Source organism: Schistocerca cancellata, chromosome 6 (genome assembly GCF_023864275.1).
Source record: "Schistocerca cancellata isolate TAMUIC-IGC-003103 chromosome 6, iqSchCanc2.1, whole genome shotgun sequence".
NCBI lineage: Eukaryota > Metazoa > Arthropoda > Insecta > Orthoptera > Acrididae > Schistocerca > Schistocerca cancellata.
Genome location: NC_064631.1, coordinates 420,710,893 through 420,730,515, shown reverse-complemented (window position 1 = coordinate 420,730,515; position 19,623 = coordinate 420,710,893). Strand labels below are relative to the sequence as shown.

General features: G+C 41.4%; 1 protein-coding gene across 1 annotated transcript in view; it reads left to right on the top strand.

Annotated features, from left to right (window-relative positions):
• LOC126190864 (aspartate aminotransferase, mitochondrial) overlaps window positions 1-19,623 on the top strand; it is a 72,150-nt gene that overhangs the window by 16,396 nt on the left and 36,131 nt on the right. The window contains exons 2-3 of the mRNA XM_049931459.1: window positions 16,614-16,770; window positions 16,933-17,061. Of these exons, the coding sequence (XP_049787416.1) occupies window positions 16,614-16,770; window positions 16,933-17,061 (286 nt within the window). The remainder of the gene's footprint in view (window positions 1-16,613; window positions 16,771-16,932; window positions 17,062-19,623) is intronic.

The following is a 19,623-nucleotide window of genomic DNA, read 5'->3' as shown; positions in this document are numbered from 1 at the left end:
CCTACGTGATGGAAATACCAAACACTCAAGCAGCACTCAGAAATTCTCTAAATAAACAAAAGTCTACCATTTGTCTTCCCTATGGCTGACATTATGTGCTCATTCCATGTCGTACTGCTTTACAACATTACACATAGATAATTAATTTTCCTGGCTGTGTCAAGCAACACACTACCAATATTTTATTTGGATATTTTTCTACTCATCAGCATTAATTTAAATCTTTTTTTGTTTAAATGAAGTGTCATTCATCACACCAAATAGAATGCATGTCAGTCATCCTGTGTTGTCCTAGTCAGACAATGGTGACACTTTCTGTACACTACAGCATCATCAGCAAACAGTCGCGGATTGCTGCTTACACTATGTCAGATCATTTATGTATATAGAGAACAAGAGTTGTTTTACCACACTTCTCTCAGGAAGTCCTAATGATACGCTTCTCTCTGAATGAGGACAGTGTTCAGAGTTCTGTTACTTACAAAGTCTTCGATCCACTCACATACCTTGGAATCTAATCTGTATTATTGGACCTTTAACAGTCTTCAATGAGGCACCATGTAAAATGCGTTCTGTAAATCGAGGAATATGCTATCTGCCTGTTGTCCTCCATCCGCGTTTCACTGGATATTGTGTGAGAAAAGGACTAGCTGAATTTTGTGTGAGCGATGCTTTCTAAATCCTTCCTGATTTGTAGATGGAAGCTTTCCTACCTCAAGGAAATTTATCCTGTTTGAATTTTGAATGTGTTAAAGAATTCGGCAGCAAACCGATGTTAAGGATGTTAGTTGGCAATTTTGCGGGTCCTTTCTTTTACCCATCTTAAGTACAGGAGACACTTGCACTTTTATTCAGTCATTTGGAACTTAGCTCTGGGAAAGCAATTTGCGATAAATTTGAACTAAGCAAGGAACTAATGCCAAAGAGTGTGAAACCAATTTTGGGTTCCATCTAGACTTGATGTACTTGTTTTCAACATTTTTAGTTGCTTCTCAGTGCCAGGAATGCCTATTTATATGTCCTCCATATAGGAGTGTGTGCAATGGTCAAATTATTGTATGTCTGTAGGATCCTCCTGTTTGAATGATTTTTCCACATGTGAAATTTAAAACTTCAGCCTTCTCTCTGCTACCTTCTACTGACACAAGACTGGTCAACAAGTGTAATGATTTTTATGTAGGACCAGAATTTTCTCGTTCTCAGCAAGTTCTGTTGCTAACATATGACTGGAAGTTATCTCATTCGTTAACCTTTCTATAGTTGGACAAAGTTCTACAGGGTGAGGCATAAGGGACAGGCATTAAAAAGTAATTACCTATGCTTCAGAAAATTATTTAGTTACAGAATAATACTCAAATAATGTTACAATTTTACAGAATTAATGCTAGAAAGCAACATCTTCCAGGTGACAGCCGTTTTCACCAATCCACTTCTCAAGCCGCTCTTGGAAGTTGGCTTCCACTCTCTCCGACATTGCTCTGTCAATTTGAAGACTTCCACATGAATTGTGTCCTTCATTTCTTCAAGTGTACATGGTTTATGCTCGTATACATGTGACTTGAGGTAACTCCACAAAAAGTAGTTGCATATGGACAAGTCTGGGAATGAGGAGGCCAACTGTCACCAAACCAGGAAATGACATGACCATGAAAACCAGTCAGAATAGCTTCCATTGATATTCTTGCTGTGTGAGCTGAGGCCCCAACCTACTGAAAAACCAAACTCGCTGGATGGGAATAAGTTTTCTTCTTAGTTCAGTTAGGAAGAATTCAGTGATCATCTGTCTATAACATTCCAAGGTTACAGTTACAGTTTTCCCATTATTGTCTTGGAAAAAGGATGAAGCAATAACATCTGTACCAGATGCAGCACACTAGTCACCTTGGGACTATGTAATGGTCTCTCGTGCATTAGTTCCGGATTTTCACTGACCTAATAAGGACAGTTCTGTTGATTTATCATGCCTTTCAAATGAAAATGAGCATCATCTATAAACAACATAATGTTGTCATTTTGCTCAAGTATGGTCTCCATTTCTCAAGTAAAATTTAGCCGCTGTACATTATCTGTAGAGTTCAATTGTTGCACCATGGCTATTTTGTAGGGATGAAATCCTAGATCAATATGCAAGTACACCTTACTGAATGATTATTGAGACTAGTTCAGCAGAATGTCTCGTAGCAGATTGTCCAGGCCTATGGAGTATTGTTGGCTGAACTCTTTTCAACATTTTCTGCATTGCTTACTGAGCGAGGAGCCCCTGGCAGTTTTCTATTCGTCGCTGTTTCTCATAAATGGAATGATTCAGCACAACATGAAATGGTGTTAGGAGTGGGAACACTATCATGTCTTATAAGATTGAAATGGTGATGAAACACATGCTGAGTTAAGATAGACTCAGTATTATGCACAAAACCATTGTAAGCGAACACACGATGTTGCACAGTCCACTGATAACAGTCCAGAACATCCCTGATAATCTGTTCCACATGAAAGGATGGGGTGTGGAGGAGTTCAGTCTGCTATGTGCCAAGAAACATGGAAATCAAGAGAATGTGTTGGCAAGGAAGCATGTACTGAAAATTCTGTTGTGTAATATTTCTCTCCTTACACTCTCCTTACACTCTCCTCACTGGAAGAGCACAATCATGTCAATGGGAAGATGAGTGGCTGGGGATGATAGACAATATACAGCAGTTAGTTGTAAAGTGAACAATTCATCTCCCACATGTCTATGGTTAGGAAAGCAGCAGAGGCAGATCCTGGTGAAGATAAAACTCCTCTTTATTACTTCTTTACTAATTCATAAAGTTCAGACATTATTCTGTGTGTGCTTTATTCTCTGGCTTGACCTGGAGATCTCTGCCTGGGAGACAGTGCTATGCTGGCATCTCTGGTATGGGAGGTGAGCAGGAGACAGCTGCAATGCAGTCATGAGCAGCCCCAAGTCTTCTTTACTGTGGAAGATTGCGTTGTCGCAGTGGCACAGCGATGGCGTAGCCCAGAGTCGAAGTCTGGATGAAGCTGAATAGCAGGAGCGGGCTGATGGAGCATTGTTAGCCGTCGGCGCGGACGGGCAGAGGACCCTCATTAGTGACCTGATGGTGGCAGAGTTAAGACAGTGGTGCAGGCAGACATTGACTGGGTGTCACGTACTGCCCATCTGGCTGAACGGTGGCAACCTGGTTCAGATGTGGTTAAATACAGATTCCCTCTGCTGATTCCATAGGAACAGTAGTGTTTCTGGGTTGTGTCAAAGTGTCTGTAGCATGTTGATGACCAGAAAGTGTGGCTTAACTGACAGTAGGTCGGCCAAGATGCATAGATAACACGACTTTGGACTGGTGGCCTGGTTCTGGTACTCAGTCAGACCATACAGTGCTGACCATGCAGTTCAGTGACCAACACCTGCTGGGTGGCAGTGGCCTTATTGCAGCTCAGGACTCTGACTTCTGATTAAAGTTCCCTAATCAATTTTGGCCGTTAGACAGGTTTCAGTACTGAGCATTGTAATTGGTTGTGTTTCTTATCCTGATAAGAGGACAGACTAGTTTAGCTGTCCATGTGTTAACTATTTGATCAAATGACACAATGACTGTTGTAAGAATTTTGAGATTCTGTCAGAAGTATCCAACGTGCTTCTAAGTTCCTGAGATGTTTTTAAGAGGAGGAGACGGAGGTTGCATGGCTCATAGAAAAGGGATTTACACTTCTTCTGTAACTCTCAAATGCTTTTCACTTGCTTTGCCTTCATGACTGTTTGGGCTTCCTGTTTGGTGCATATAGTGCCCTCTAGTTCTACATCTACTCACATACTCTGCAAGCCACCATACAGTGCATGGCGGAGGCTACATTGTACCATGGCCTAGTCATGCTCTTTCCTGTCACATGCGTAACTGGAGTGAAGGAAAGCGATTGCCTACGTGCTTCTGTATGAGTCCTGATTTTGTTAATCTTGTCTTTACGATTGTAACACAAAATGTAACTTCATGGCAGTTGAATCATTCTGCAGTTGGTTACAAATGTGGGTTCTCTAAACTTTTTCAATAGTTTTCGGGAAAAGAATGTCTTTTTTCCCCTGGAGGGATGGTCATTTTAGTTCCTGGAACTTTCCCGTTACATGTGTATGGGACAGATCATTACTCACAGAATGGAAATACGTTAAACAGCAGAAGGGCACGTCACTAAATGTGACTTTGAAAATAGTCCTCCTTCAGAGAATCTGTAAGTTAACATGTAAAAGTGCGCGCGCACACACTCACTCTATTACACCTGTCACATAGGACACATTGCGTAATGAGATGTGTATGCAAGCATGATGTCTTCTTAGAGGCTCACATGTCTTGTGAGTACATGCTTGGCCTCCATGGGACTTGCAGTACTACTCCCCTTTGTGTGCTGAAAGTCTGTCCTGCTACTATTCTATTTTCCTCTCTGCCTTTCCATTGGACAGTCTTCTTGGTGCCGATTGTGCTTGGGTTTTATTTGTGATTTTGGAAACTCATTTTCTTCCTTTCTGGTATTCAACAAATTTTCACTCTTCACCATATGATCCCCATTGTTGGTTTGACCTAATACTTTTTTCCAAATTTTACTGGAGTATGTATCATGCCGACAAGGACACCTCCAATGCAGCATATATTCCACCTTTTGTTCCTTTTTCTCTTTGCTCCTTTACTTTCATGGGAAGGTACTATGTCCAAAATCCAGTATGGTAGCCATTCTGTTGTGGCCAGGGTTGTCAGTACATGTGTGGTGGAAGTCCTCTGACCACACAGATAGCACTGCCAGTGCCTGAGCTGGAAATTCCCCACATGTGCAGTGGAGTATGTGCCCACTGTGACTGGGTCGCGGGCACGCTTGCTGGGCTGGGTGCTGCCCGTGGAAAGAGCCCTTGTTCATAGTGGTTGGCACCATGGTGGGAGATGTGCATATGAAGTGAATTAAACTTTCTTCTGCTGTTGGCTGCATGGCCTCAGCAGTCACTCCTCAAGGTAAGACGTATTACAAAATGGAGAGATATGACCCCAAAATGTTTTCTTCTCTGGCTGCCCTGTGGGAGGAATATAGGACCCAGAGACAAGGAGAGAAGTACTCCCTCCAATACGTAGTTTGTTCTAAGACAGTCGGGGTTTTCTTATTGATTACAAAGCCACCTTTATTCGTTGAATACCTCAAGGACAGATTTGGGGATGCTGCAACAATTTAAAAAATGAAAAGGAGCCCTGTTCTGATTAAAATGGTCTCCCATGCCCAGCCACTGGCACTGCTCGCCTGTGACAAGTGAGGTTGACATTCCTGTAACTATAATTTCCAATAACAGGCTGTCGGGTACATGGTGTCGTTTTTAACAATAATCTCCTTTTACAGACTGACTTGTGTGCCAGTTTGTATTGAGGGGTGTGTGCATTTTTGTCTGATACATCAGTCCATGCCAAAGGACAATAGGGTTAATGCTAGAATCTTCATCTTGGTCTGAAGATGACATGTTGCCTGAGAAGCTTAAGGTGATGGAGTATTGATGCGATGTAAGCCTTATGTTCACCCTCTAATGAGGTGCTTCAAATGCATGAGTTTTGCATACATATCATGTTGAAATGCCAGTCCCATCTATAGGGACTACTGACTTCAGGTGCACATTAACTCAATTTGTGCCCCCCCCCCCCCCCCCTTTCCTGTCTGTATCATCTTTGGGGAGAAGCACTCCCTGTTCACTGGACTGCACTTTCTGCCAAAGTGAAAAGAAAATCAAAGAATACAAGGCTCTTCCCCAAACCATGTATCAAGAGGCAAAGATCTGTTCATCTACATCGTAGTTGCATGATGATGTATGCTATGTGTATGATGAAATTCTCTGTACTGACTGTACTGTTGTCCTTTGTGTGTTCTACATAAGGACACTGAACTGCACCCACTGCCCTCCTATTGCTTTCCCCACAACTCCTTTCAGGACATCAGGTCCCAAGCCCCACCAGACACAATGCCCCCTCTGGCTTGTTACCAGGAATGGGTCCCATGGGATGCTCCCTTCCCAGGAATCTACTGATCTGCAGCCAGGTACCAGCCAGTGGAATAAATGGCCACAGGCTGCGGGCTGCAGGCCTTAGCATTCCTTCTCCTGTCCGAGAATCTGGGGCAAAGAAGTCCTCTCTGACAGTGGTATCGTCTGAGGAGGAGGTAATGAGCCTGGTGGTCCCTGTGCCACCAAGCTCGGCCTGTTTTGCCTTAGTCATAGATGGCATCCCTGGTGGCTACTGTGGTCCTGTAACCCCCATCCCCCATATGCACAAACCTGGGTTCAGAACCAATATGTATTGGCCCCGAGGTGTGACCTTCCCTCTTGGTCCCTCCATGCCCCCGCGGGGTACTGATAGTGCGATTCTCCAGTGGAACTGTAGTGGTTTTGTCACCTGGCTGAGCCACAATGTCTCTTTTATGTTTCTCCTGATTTGGCATTACCCTCCAGAAAACTTGGTTTGCAGCAGTGCAGATCCATACCTTCTGCTGCTATCAGGGCTGTTTTTAGAATTGTACTGACCTTGTGTCGGGCAATGTTTGCACATAGGTTGTGGACTTTGTCTACGGATAACATGCGCCGCTGGATAAGACTTTAGAGGCTGTGGCTGTTGGTTTAGGACATTTCTGGAATTCACTGTCAGTAATGTGTATCTCCCTCCTGATGTTGAAGTGTGCCAGGATGCGTTGTTTGCACTGCTTTGTCAGCTTGCAACCCTTCCTAGTATTGTGTGGCTTCAATGATTGCAACATTCCATGGGGTAAAATTTCGACCAGTGGCAATGATACAGCTATTGAAAACTGGCCTGCTGAGCTTGATCTTTGTCTCTTGAATACTGTGTTTCCACACACTTCAGTGTAGCATATGAATCTTATTAGGCCATTAATCTTTCCATTTGTGTTCAGGTCTTTTCCCCTCCTTCCATATGAGAGTCCTTACCTTTGTGATGGTGATCATTTTCCAATTGTCTTGACCCTCCCTTGAGACTACTATGAGGGCTATTCGGAAAGTAAGGAATGATAGGTCGCGAAATGTAAACCACAGTGTTTTATTTGCAAGGGTTAACTACACCTTCCAGCTACAGTCGCCACTCAGACTTAGACATCTGTTGTAGTGTTGTACCAATTTTTAATTACCTCATTATAGAAGACAGCCGCCAATGCATTTCGATAATTTTCTACTCTGGACTGCAGCTCGTTGTCTGTGTCAAAATATTGTCTTCATAGCCAGTGATTCATTTGAGCAGAGATGAACCTCAGGGGTAGCCAGTTACGGGCTGTATTGTGGATGATCAAACACTTCCCACCGAAAACACTGCAGGAGCATCATCATTGCCCCTGCAAAGTGTGGCTGAGAATTGTCATGTAGAACGAACCACATGACAGTTATGTTATGTGGATTGTATAGCTTCAGGCAAAATCTTTCGCCGGCCCTCATACTTGGTGGGAGATGCTAATTTCTAGCAATCTTTACGTTCTCACTGTGAGTTCAGAATGAAAAGAGCTTCGTAGGACCACTGATTCAATATAGGTGTGTTAACTTGTTATTTACAATTAAGTGATAATAGAATTTGTTAATTAAAACTTATTTATTTAATTTTATTCTCCATGGGCCATAACAGGCAAGGCCCCCCCCTCCCCCGCCATCGGTATTACCGAGGAAAGTTTTCAGTGGTCGAGACTTTGGTTTTAAATATTTAAAACAAAACAAACTTTTGCATTGTATCCTTCAAGCAGATTTTCATGAAATCGATGATTTTTATTTTCATTATTCCTGCTGGTGTTGAACAAGTAACATGAATGTACAACATTTATGTGATAGTTCTATTGAGTGCTTGAAGAAGTCTTGAACGAATCCGATTTAGATGAAATTATTTAATTGGATGGATAAAAAGTGTACTCACCAAGCGGTGGCAGAACACACACATAAGACTGTTGTGATTGGAAAGCTTTCGGAGCCAGTGACTCCTTCTTCAGGCAGAAAGGCTGAAGGGGAAGGAAGAAGGGTGAAGGAAAAGGACTGGAGAGGTCTAGGAAAGGGGGTAGAACTGTGGATCCCTTCCCCTTCAACCCTTCTGCCTGGAGGAGGAACCACTGGGTCTGAAAGCTTGCCACCACTTGGTGAGTAGATCTTTTTATTTATACAATTAATTAATTTTATCAGATTTATGAGAGTGAAGTGGATGATGTGAAAGAAATTGGAACCAATTCATCATCTGAGAATGAAGATGAGGTTCAGCTCAACCCACCAGGTGCTAATGATACAAACTATGATAAATTCATTACTAGAAGTGGGCATGAGTATGTTACAGAGACATCTGGCCAGTATTGGCATTCTGTACTTATAGTCAGCAATAAAGGATAAGATAACAAGGAAAACAGAAGCCTTTGAAAAAGGCTCTGCTTTACACCTTATGTTATGAAACCAATGAAACTACATCCAAATGGAGAGGCTTGTTGACCAGATATTCTTTGACATGTACGGCTCTTGCTAATCATGGGTTCAAATCATGACAATAAGATACCTGTCCAAGATTTACGGTGTATGCTTCAGGGCTGACAAGTATCCTATGGATCAATGAGTTGGATCCGATTTTTTGAACTGACTAAAATATTGAGGTATTATGATCAGAATACAAGAGAGATTCATCGCCAGACTGACAAGTTTGCTCCAGTGAGGGAAGTTTCCAAAAGTGGGAATTCTTAATTTCCATTGTATTTCATACCTGGTCTACACACCACAGTGGATGAGTTGTTGTCTTTCTTCCATCTTCACTACCCATTCAGGGTATTTCGTAAAGAAAAACCTGGAAAATATGACATTCTAATTAGAATGCTGTCTGATTCTGAGACTACATGTGTGATCAGCATGGATGTCTATGCAGGAAAGTCTGGAAATGCACAGCATATAAATCAGTGGTTCCCAATGTTTCTTAAACCATTGCCCACTAGAGCAGTTGGATATTTAATAGTACCTGCACTCTCCAACCACCCTCCTCACCATCACCAACTTCAGTGCCTTTTAAGGGTGAAGAAGAAGAAGAAGAAGAAGAAGAAGAAGAAGAAGAAGAAGAAGAAGAAGCTTTGGTTACTGATAATAACTTGATCCCAGTGCCTAAGAGTTTAATTTGTACGCAACAGCACTGAAGATGATAACTATGTGATTGAAAATAGATTTTGCTATCAATAAACCATCAACATTACAGCCAACGCTGATCTTCCTTCTAATTCCGATGGATATTGTAAAGAGACTAATAAAAATCATTGAGAAATCAGGCCACAATGTTACCACGGATTGGTGCTACGCTTCAGTGGAGCTTGCTGAGACTCTGTGGAATGACTTTCACCTAACACTTGTTGGCACCCTGTTGTCCATGATACCTGAAGAGCTGAAGACAACTGGCCACAGTGTATGGTCATCCACCTTTGCATATACTGACACTCAGTTACTCTTGCATCAACTCTAATCTGTGAGAAATCAAAGTGATTGCTGTTGATGCTTTTCAATTATCACTAAGAAGAGGATGATTAGTAAAGACTCAAAAAAAGACTAATGTAAATCTTTTTTATAATTCTGCAAAGGGAGGTGCAGATGCCATAGACTTTAGGTGGCAGGTCATTACAGCATGAAGAGAGAAACAAGGTGATGTCTGCACCTTCATTGATATAGCAGCAATAAACACATATTCAGTCTTCCTTCTCACCTTTCCAAAATGCAAAAAGAATCAGTTAAATTGCATAAGAGTTTTTTACAATAACTTAGACAGTTGTACTAATAAGGCCTTGTGTAGATAGACGGGCCTGAATTTTGTACAGGCTTCAGAAGCCAGTAATAATGGTAGTGGAAAGCATCACACAATGGAAGCTTAGCTGCATTATGGAACCTTCACCACCAACAGCAGAGCCATGAACACACAGATTGTGCCACCTATGCTACCAAGAAGCTGCATCTATAAAGATCAACTACAAAAAATTGGGAAAATCAACTGTTACCACTCTTAGTGCCTCAAAGTTGTCTGTGGAAAACACAGCAAGAAGACAGTGTTGTGTGAAAAATGTGTTTTGGAACAAGACAGTAAATTCTGTTTGCTTCATGAAGTGGACTGAAATTAGTTGTTTTTGTAAGAGAACACAATTATGAATGTTACTGGAAAAATTATACAAAGTGAATTTTATGATTTGTTGATTCTGTTCCTATTCTAACTTAATTTTTTATTATGCAGTATACAGAAATAATGTCTAAGCAGTCCTAAGTGTTCTCAGTGATACCAGAGGTAAATAAATGTGCACACTATGACAAATTAAATTGCCACTTTCTTTATGGGCCCCCCACTGGTATTACTTATAACAAAAATTACTTTGGTAATGCTAGGGTTAATACTCTTCACTGCCTCAGTAGCACAATCTGTGGTACATACCGCTCTAAACTGTTGCAGTTCTACAAAGCTCTGATCATGTCCTGTCTTCATTATGGGAGTCTGGCATATGGTTTGGCATTGCCTTCAGCATTGTGGATGCTGTTTCTCATGCACCACTGTGGGGTCAGACTTGTGACAGGTGCCTTTCAGACCAGCCCTGTGAATAGCCTATTTGTGAAGGCTGCGGTCCCTCCTCTACAGATCAGGCATCAACTAATATGCAATGCACATTCACTGCTCCCTTGAGCATGTGCACTACCATGTCCTTTTTCCTGGTAGGAAGATCCACCCACCTCAACAGAGGCCCAAGGCTGGACTCTGGATTGCATTTCACATACAGTGTCTCTCCTCTGAACTCAAACTACCTGCACTTTGCCTCTTTGTAGGAAGCAATCACATTTGCCCTACTGGTGAGTACCCCATCCTCAGTCTGTCTTGATCTATGCTTTGTACAGAAAGGCTGTTGATATCATGGTTGTTTACCGCCTGATCCTAGCTGTCCTTGACGTGTTTCTGGGCTTAGAAATAGTATACACTGATGGGTCAATAGTTGAGGACAAACTGGTTTTGCCTACACTCATGTTGTGTTCAGTGAATTATGATCATTGCTGAATGGCTGCAGAATTGGCAACAATTGCCACATTCATTTCTACAATGGTGAGACAGTCTTAATCAGCAGTGAATAGTCTTAAGGCTGTTGGCCAGTGCTACCCTCAACCCCATTTGGTTGTGACTATCCAGGGTCGCCTTTGTGATCTCTACCAAGCTGGATGTTAAGTCATCATTGTATGGACCTCAGGTTGCATTGGGATCCTTGGGAATGAACATGCTGACCGGTTGGCAAAGTTGCCTACCAGGATGCCGACCTTTGAAATGTGGGTAATGGAACAGGACCTTCAGTTGACTGTACTGTCAGTTATTGGAGACAAGGACCCATGGGTTGGTGTGCCCTGGTTTTTTCAAATAAACTGCGAATCATAAAAAGGTCGATGACTATTTTGGCAGTATTCTCTTCATTCTTCTGTCAGGAAGTATATTGTTCTGTTGGCTTCACATTGGCCACACTTTGCTGACCCATGCCAACATTCTCCAGTGCAAGATTCACCTCACTGTCAGTGTGATGCCCATCTGACGGTGGCCCACATCCTACTGGACTAACCCAATTTGCCCACCTTACAACGAAATGTTAAACTTGCTGGCATGCTTCTTCTGGTGCTAGCGGATGATGCCAAAGTGATTGATCCGGTTTTTATGTTTTACTTATGAAAGTGGTTTCTACTCTATGTAAAGCAGGGCACATTAGCCTCACTGGCTGCTTGAGGGATTGGAGGGGTGTGTCATCGCCTGTGCCGACCCAGTGGGCCCATGGCTGCCCTTGCTTGATGGTCTGACCTGGCTCCTGCCCTTCCCACTGTCGAAATTCTCTTTTCTTTCACAACTGTCATTGTTGTTTTGTCCTGATATTTTAACGACTTGTTCATATTGCTAGTTTCTTGCAGTAATAGTGTGGAAGCACCGGTCAGATGCAGAGGATGTCTCCCATTTCATGTTGTATCCCGGGGACATACAGCTGCTTTCTGTGCAGGGCAACTCTACCACTTTCACCCTTTTAGCCCTCTCACTTCTGTTTGCTTCTGTCTCTCTTTCTTTTTGATTCTCTGCTACAATTGGGTTCATCAGGATATGTCTTGATACACGAAGGATTGTGGGACTGATTATCTCTCAATTTAGTCCCTCAACCCTCTTAGTCCAACAATCAGTGCTTATTGTTTTTGTGTTTTGAGCATGATTAAGCCCACCATGATGAGGGGAAAATGAGGAAACTTTAAAGGGTATGTGTAAAATGACATCAGTCACTCAGTTCTATGTCTTTTTGAGGGATATCCTGGACTTCTGAAAAAGTTTAATTGGTTGCATTTTATTTGTAGGTTAGGAACTTTAGACGTAATGCAGCTGACAGAAATAATTACATGATAAGAGTGGGATTTAATCCCTCCATTCTTCCAGAACAATAATAAAGATTGGGCCCTTCGGTATGTTCTGCCAGTCGTTAAAGGCGGCGAAAAGAACAAACCACTAATAGGGCTAACCCCCCTTTTAGTGTGATTAGTTGGTTCAGGACACAACTAATGAAGCCTCGGACAAGCGCTGTCATGGTCGGGGACGACGCTTGAACCTTATACCCGTCCACAATGGTAACGACACTGCTAGCCACACGGAAAATGACATAAATCCAAATAGAGGTGTTTTGCAGGATATGCTTCCTGCAACCACTCTAGAAGGAAAACAGACAGAGGATGAGATGGTCAGATGAAGTTAACAGACACCTCATGTTCTGTTATTACAAAGCAACAAACCTAGGAACCAACATAACTGGATACAGATCACAAGTATACACAACATTTATTATCAGGTACCCAGAATTAAAATTTCTAACAGAACAATGACTAACTGATCAGATCCGTGTAATAATCAAAATAACAGGATACCCCAGTCAGAATTAGAAAACATCAAACAACAAGTACAACAAATACTGGAACAAAATAATGTGCAATCAGAAGAAGAAGAAAATACAGTAATGGACCTAAACATCCCAGAGCAAACAAACAAAGAACAACACGTATCAATTAAACAATCAGAGGAAAACGAAATCTTAAGACAGCCACCAGAACAAGCACAAATAGAACACGAAGTGACACACATGTTAGATACAGAAGAAAAATTTCAGCTGACATATATAGAATACAAAGACACTAATACAGGCATTAGACCATTCTTACATAGACTGCCAAATAACCCACAAGTCGAAACAACAATAAAGACTATCAACACAATCATACCCAACAAAATAAATGAAAACACAACTATGGAAGAGTTACAACTACTGGTTTATATAGGAGCACTCACTACACTAAATATACACACTAGGCAGAGATAAGAACCAACCAACACATGGAAGAAACCCACAAAACCAGCATGGCAACGCAGGCTACAGATCAGAATAGAAAAACTGAGGAAGGACATCGGACAGCTAACACAATTTATAAGAAATGAAATGTCAGAAAAAAAAAAAAACGAAAAAGGTTAGGTAAAATCTCACAACAAAAGCGATAGAGCAATTAGACGAAAAGAAGCATAAATTACAAGCATTGGCCAAACGACTTAGAAGATACAAAAAAAGTGAAAATAGAAGGAAACAAAACCAAACATTCAACACAACCAAAAGAAATTTTACCAGACAATAGATAACACACACATTAAAATAGACAATCTACCAAACATAACAGACATAGAACACTTCTGGAGCAACATATGGTCAAACCCGGTACAAAATAACAGGCATGTACGGTGGATACAAGCAGAAACACGCACATAAAAGATGATACCACAAATACCTGAAGTGATAATTTTGCAACATGAAGTCACCCGAGCAATTAATTCTACTCATAATTGGAAAGCCCCTGGAAAAGATAAAATAGCAAATTTCTGGCTAAAGAAGTTCACCTCAACACATTCACATCTAACTAAATTATTTAACAGTTACACTGCGGATCCATAAACATTCACTGATACACTTACACATGGAATAACTTATCTGAAACCTAAAGATCAAGCAGACACAGCAAACCCAGCTAAATATCGCCCCATAACATGCCTACCAACAATATACAAAATATTAACTTCAGTCAATACACAGAAATTAATGACACATACAACACAGAACAAAAGGGCTGTTACAAAGGAGCACGAGGATGTAAAGAGCAACTGATAATAGATGCAGAGGTGACATATCAAGCTAAAACTAAACAAAGGTCACTACACTACCCATAACATTGATTACTGAAAAGCTTTTGGTAGTGTACCCTACTTACTACAAATATTGGAAATATACAAAGTAGATCCTAAATTGATACAGTTCCTAAACATAGTAATGAAAAATTGGAAAACCACACTTAATATCCAAACAAATTCAAATAATATCACATCACAGCCAATACAGATTAAGTGTGGTATATACCAAGGAGACTCGTTAAGTCATTTATGGTTCTGCCTTGCTCTGAACCCACTATCCAACATGTTACATAATACAATTTATGGATACAATATTACTGGAACATACCCACACAAAATCACACATTTGATATACATGGATGATCAAAAACTACTGGCAGCAACAAATCAACAACTCAACCAATTACTAAAGATAACAGAAGTATTCAGCAATGATATAAATATGGCTTTTGGAACAGACAAATGTAAGAAAAATAGCATAGTCAAGGGAAAACACACTAAACAAGAAGATTACATATTGGATAACCACAGCGACTGCACAGAAGTGATGGAGAAAACAGATTCCTATAAATATCTAGGATACAGACAAAAAATAGGATTAGGTAATACAAGTATTAAAGAAGAACTAAAAAAATATAGACGAAGACTAAGAAAAATGCTGAAAACAGAATTGACAGCAAGAAACAAGACAAAAGCTATAAATACTTATGCTATACCAATATTGACCTACTCATTTGGAGTAGTGAAATGGAGTGACACAGACCTAGAAGCACTCAATACACTTACACGATCACAATGCCACAAATATAGAATACATCACATACATTCAGCAACAGAAAGATTCACATTAAGCAGAAAGGAAGGAGGAAGGGGATTTATCGACATAAAAAACCTACATTATGGACAGGTAGACAATTTAAGAAAATTCTTTCTAGAACGAGCAGAAACTAGCAAAATACACAAAGCAATCACTCACATAAATACATCGGCTACACCACTGCAATTTCATAACCACTTCTACAACCCTTTAGATCACATAACATCAACAGATACGAAGAAAGTAAATTGGAAAAAGAAAACACTACATGGCAAGCACCCGTATCATCTAACACAGCCACACATCGATCAAGACGTATCCAACACATGGCTAAGAAAAGGCAATATATACAGTGAGACAGAAGGATTCATGATTGCAATACAGGATCAAACAATAAACACCAGATATTACAGCAAGCATATTATTGAAGATCCCAATACCACAACAGATAAATGCAGACTTTGCAAACAACAAATAGAAACAGATCACATCACAAGTGGATGTACAATACTAGCAAATACAGAATACCCCAGAAGACATGACAATGTAGGAAAAATAATACATCAACAGCTTGCCTTACAACATAAACTTATAAAACAAAACGTTCCCACGTACAAGTAAGCACCACAAAATGTACTGGAGGATGAATACAAATTATACTGGAACAGAACCATTATAACAGATAAAACACCACCACATAACAAACCTGACATCATACTCACCAATAAAAAGAAGTTAACACCACTAATCAAAATATCTATACCCAATACAACAAATATACAAAAGAAAACAGGAGGAAAAAAATTGAAAAATACATCCAACTGTCTGAGGAAGTCAGACATGTGGCATCAGGATAAAGTTGACAGTATACCAATTATACTATCAACTACAAGAGTAATACCACACAATATCCACCAGTACATCAATACAATACAGCTACATCCAAACTTATATATACAACTACAGAAATCCGTAATTGATACATGTTCAATGACCCGAAAGTTCCTAAATGCAATATAACATATACCGTACAGTTAAAAGGAAGTCACGCTTGATCGAGGTCCGCGTCACTGTCCATTTTTGACCAGACATAACGTCTGAGAATAGAAAGAAATAATAATAATAATAATAATAAAATATTTGTTATAAAGGGCTCCTTCCGTAAGTCTGAAAAGCGTTGCTTGTCATATTAAGTCTTGAGAGTGGCAATGTCACCAGACTGCCTTGATACACCTGTTCCTATATCTTGTTATCTAGAATTCAGTGTTTTATGGCTGTGAATATTAATCCATTCAAAGGAAGTTTCAGATGATTTGTTCTATCCCATTTTTTTTTAGTGTAAGCAGCTGAGACATTAAGATCATTTGCACCATCTCTATAAGTATGTCTAAGTCGTGGTACTGTGCTCAGTTTTAACTGTAGTGTATGTGCATACAGACTAGTGAGTACATCTTTCTGTTGTCTTCTATTTCAGTTTTCCTTAATATTGCCTTCGAATATTTCTCATGCTACATTTGTTTAGTGCTCTAGGTGTTCACTTCTTTATTATGATTGTTAATTTTAAATTTCAGTTCATGGTGGTCTCATGTTGAGATGGGACCACCAGATGCTATTCTAGGAGTAACAGAGGCTTATAAGAGAGATACCAACCCAAAGAAAATTAACCTAGGTGTTGGTGCTTACAGAGATGATAATGGGAAACCATTTGTTCTACCCAGTGTTAGAGAGGTAATTGCCTTGGTTATATATAATCCGAAAGAAAGATAGTTATGTAACTTGACTTGTGGCAACATTTGCATTTCATGAACAGAAATAAAATTTACGGATATATTGTTGTGTGTGATGCAGTGTAATTCGTAAAGTTGATGGAGGCTGTTATCTTTTTGACAGGCAGAAGACAAAATAAGAGCAAAGAATATGGACAAAGAATATGCACCAATTGCTGGAAATCCAGAATATTGTAAGCTATCCATACTCTTGGCACTGGGAGATGATAGTGAAATAGTGAAAAATGGTTTGGTGAGTAATTAATTAATTCTCCATGCTTTTATGTTAGTATAGCATTAATTTTTATTTGCAAATGATTATATTAACAGTGCATATCTTTGATTTAGGAAACAATGTACTTTGAAACATGAAATTCTTTATTTTTGCAGTAATAAATTAATTTTTTGTCAACAATGTGTGACTGCTTCAGAACTGTCTGATGGTCATACGGAGAAAACACATTTTAGAATGATTTTAGTTGCTTGTTGCATTTTTACTTGCATAAAAAATGCTACTTATGAACCAGAGGAACTACGTCATCTAGTACAATAGAGTGTCTGATTTGCAATTAATGCAAAGCACATTTAGAAGAGATTTAATATGTTGTTTGTCTCACGGGTTGAGTTTGGTAGAAGTGTCATGCTTGTGACCTGGTTAGAATAAGAACAAATCTGCTGAAGGGAAAACAGTAACAAAAGGTACAATTTAAGCTGTTGGCATTTAGTTATTTAAGGAGCTACTTTGCAGTTTTTAGGTAAATATGCATTTGAGGTATCACAAATTCAATATTTTTCTAGAATACATGAGATTGCCGCCGCCGCCCCCCCTCCCCCCAGGGGTCCACAACTCTTTTGTGGATACGTGCATAGCGAGCACGGGACCCCGAGCTAATGTGGCCCTCCTTCCTTTCCGGGCTGCATACCTTCCCTTTTCCGCATCCTTCCCTATCCCCCATCTTCGCCTCCCCCCCCCTCCCCTCATCTCTCTCCCCCTCTGGGAGTATGGTTTGTGCCTACGTCCGGAGACGGACGCTCATAAATGTAACGCATTCTTCGCCTTCTCTGCTTGTCTGTCTTCATCCTTCCTTTGTCCTTCTCTTTTCCTTACCTCTTCTCTTTACCCTTTTCTCCGCTGCGGCGTTTGAGACCTCTCTTCTTTCCTTTCCCTTTCTTTGTTTTTCCCTTTCTCTTTCTTCCTCCCTGTGCGTGTCTGAAGGCCGACCCACGCATTTTCGTGCGTAGCCGCTGATGGGGTAACGCGTAATTCCCTGCCTCGGGTAGACAGGTAGGACACGTATGTACCCCCTGGTAAGGGCCAGGCCCAGGGAGGGGTGATTACCCGAGGTGATACCTTCCGAAAGTGCCGATTGGTCCCTCCGTCCATTTGTCGGGAGGTGTGACCTGAGGTGTGAACAATCACCTAAGGCGGGAGTGCCCTCAGAAAGGGCCCCCACAAGGGAGGAGCGCGCCATCGGAGACGCCGGTAATCATGGGGGATTCTTCCGCAATGGTTTCCTCACCTTCCACTATGTCTGCTCACAAGTGTAAGTTCACTGAGTCTCAGCCACAGACAGTTCTTCCATCGTTGCCACAGTTCCTTGTTGTTTCTCGGTCTGATGAAGGTCGCGACTTCTCCATGGTCAACCCTTTCATTATTCAGAAAGGTGTCGACGCAATTGCAGGTCCTGTAAAGTCTTGTCCCAGATTACGGAATGGCACCTTGTTATTAGAAACAGTCAGTGTCCTCCAGGCACAAAAATTGCTGCGTACTTCACTTCTCCACACCTTCCCTGTCCGGGTGGAACCGCACTGTACTTTAAATTCCTCGCGTGGAGTCGTTTATACACGCTCCCTCGATGGATTGTCTGACGACGAAATTCAGCACTACCTGTCTCACCAGGGCGTAATGGCTGTTCATAGAGTTATGAAAAGGGTTGACATGAACATCATTCCAACCTGCACTGTCTTCTTGGCATTTGACAAAGTTCAACTCCCATCGAAAATCAAAGCAAGCTATGAGATAATTTCCGTTTGCCCTTACGTCCCAAACCCTACGCGTTGCTATCGGTGTCAGCAGTTCAATCACACCAGCCAGTCCTGTTCCAATCCGGCCAAATGTGTTAAGTGTGGCAAGGATGCCCATGAGGGTGCTTGTCCACCTCCATCCCCTCGCTGCATCAACTGTATGGGTGACCACGCTGCTTCCTCTCGAGATTGCCCCATTTTTAAAGACGAAAAGCTCATCCAGGAAATCAGAGTGAAGGAAAAGGTGTCGACCTTTGCTGCTCGAAAATTATTCCGTGTCTCAGACAGGAAAATACAGCACTGTCCTTGCTTCTCCTCGGCCAACAAAGGGGGCGGCCACGCAGACTTGCGACCTCACCTTTAGTGCCACGGTCGTCAGATCGGCCAGCACAAAGATCGCCCATTCAACCTCACCACTTTCGCCTGACCACTCTACGGCTCACCCTTCATCGGGTTCTGCTAAATCTCGAGCCCAAAAGTCAGACACCAAGACTTCGAAAAAAGAGCATACTCCTGAAGATATTTTACGTACCCCACCTTCACAACCATCGGTTCCTCCTTCATCTAAAAATCACATTTTCAAGAAGGCTAATAAGAAACCCAGTTCATCTCCTTCTCCGCCAAGGCGTGTGTCATCTACAGCACCACCTGGCGGAAATCGCCCTTGGTCGTTTTCTGTGTCGCTGAGGCGCACTGCTGGCGGCCGATCAACCGGCCGATCGCTGGTGACAGGAGCTGCTCCTGAACAACCTATGGATCAGGATCTTCTGCCTTCGGCTGAATGCCATTC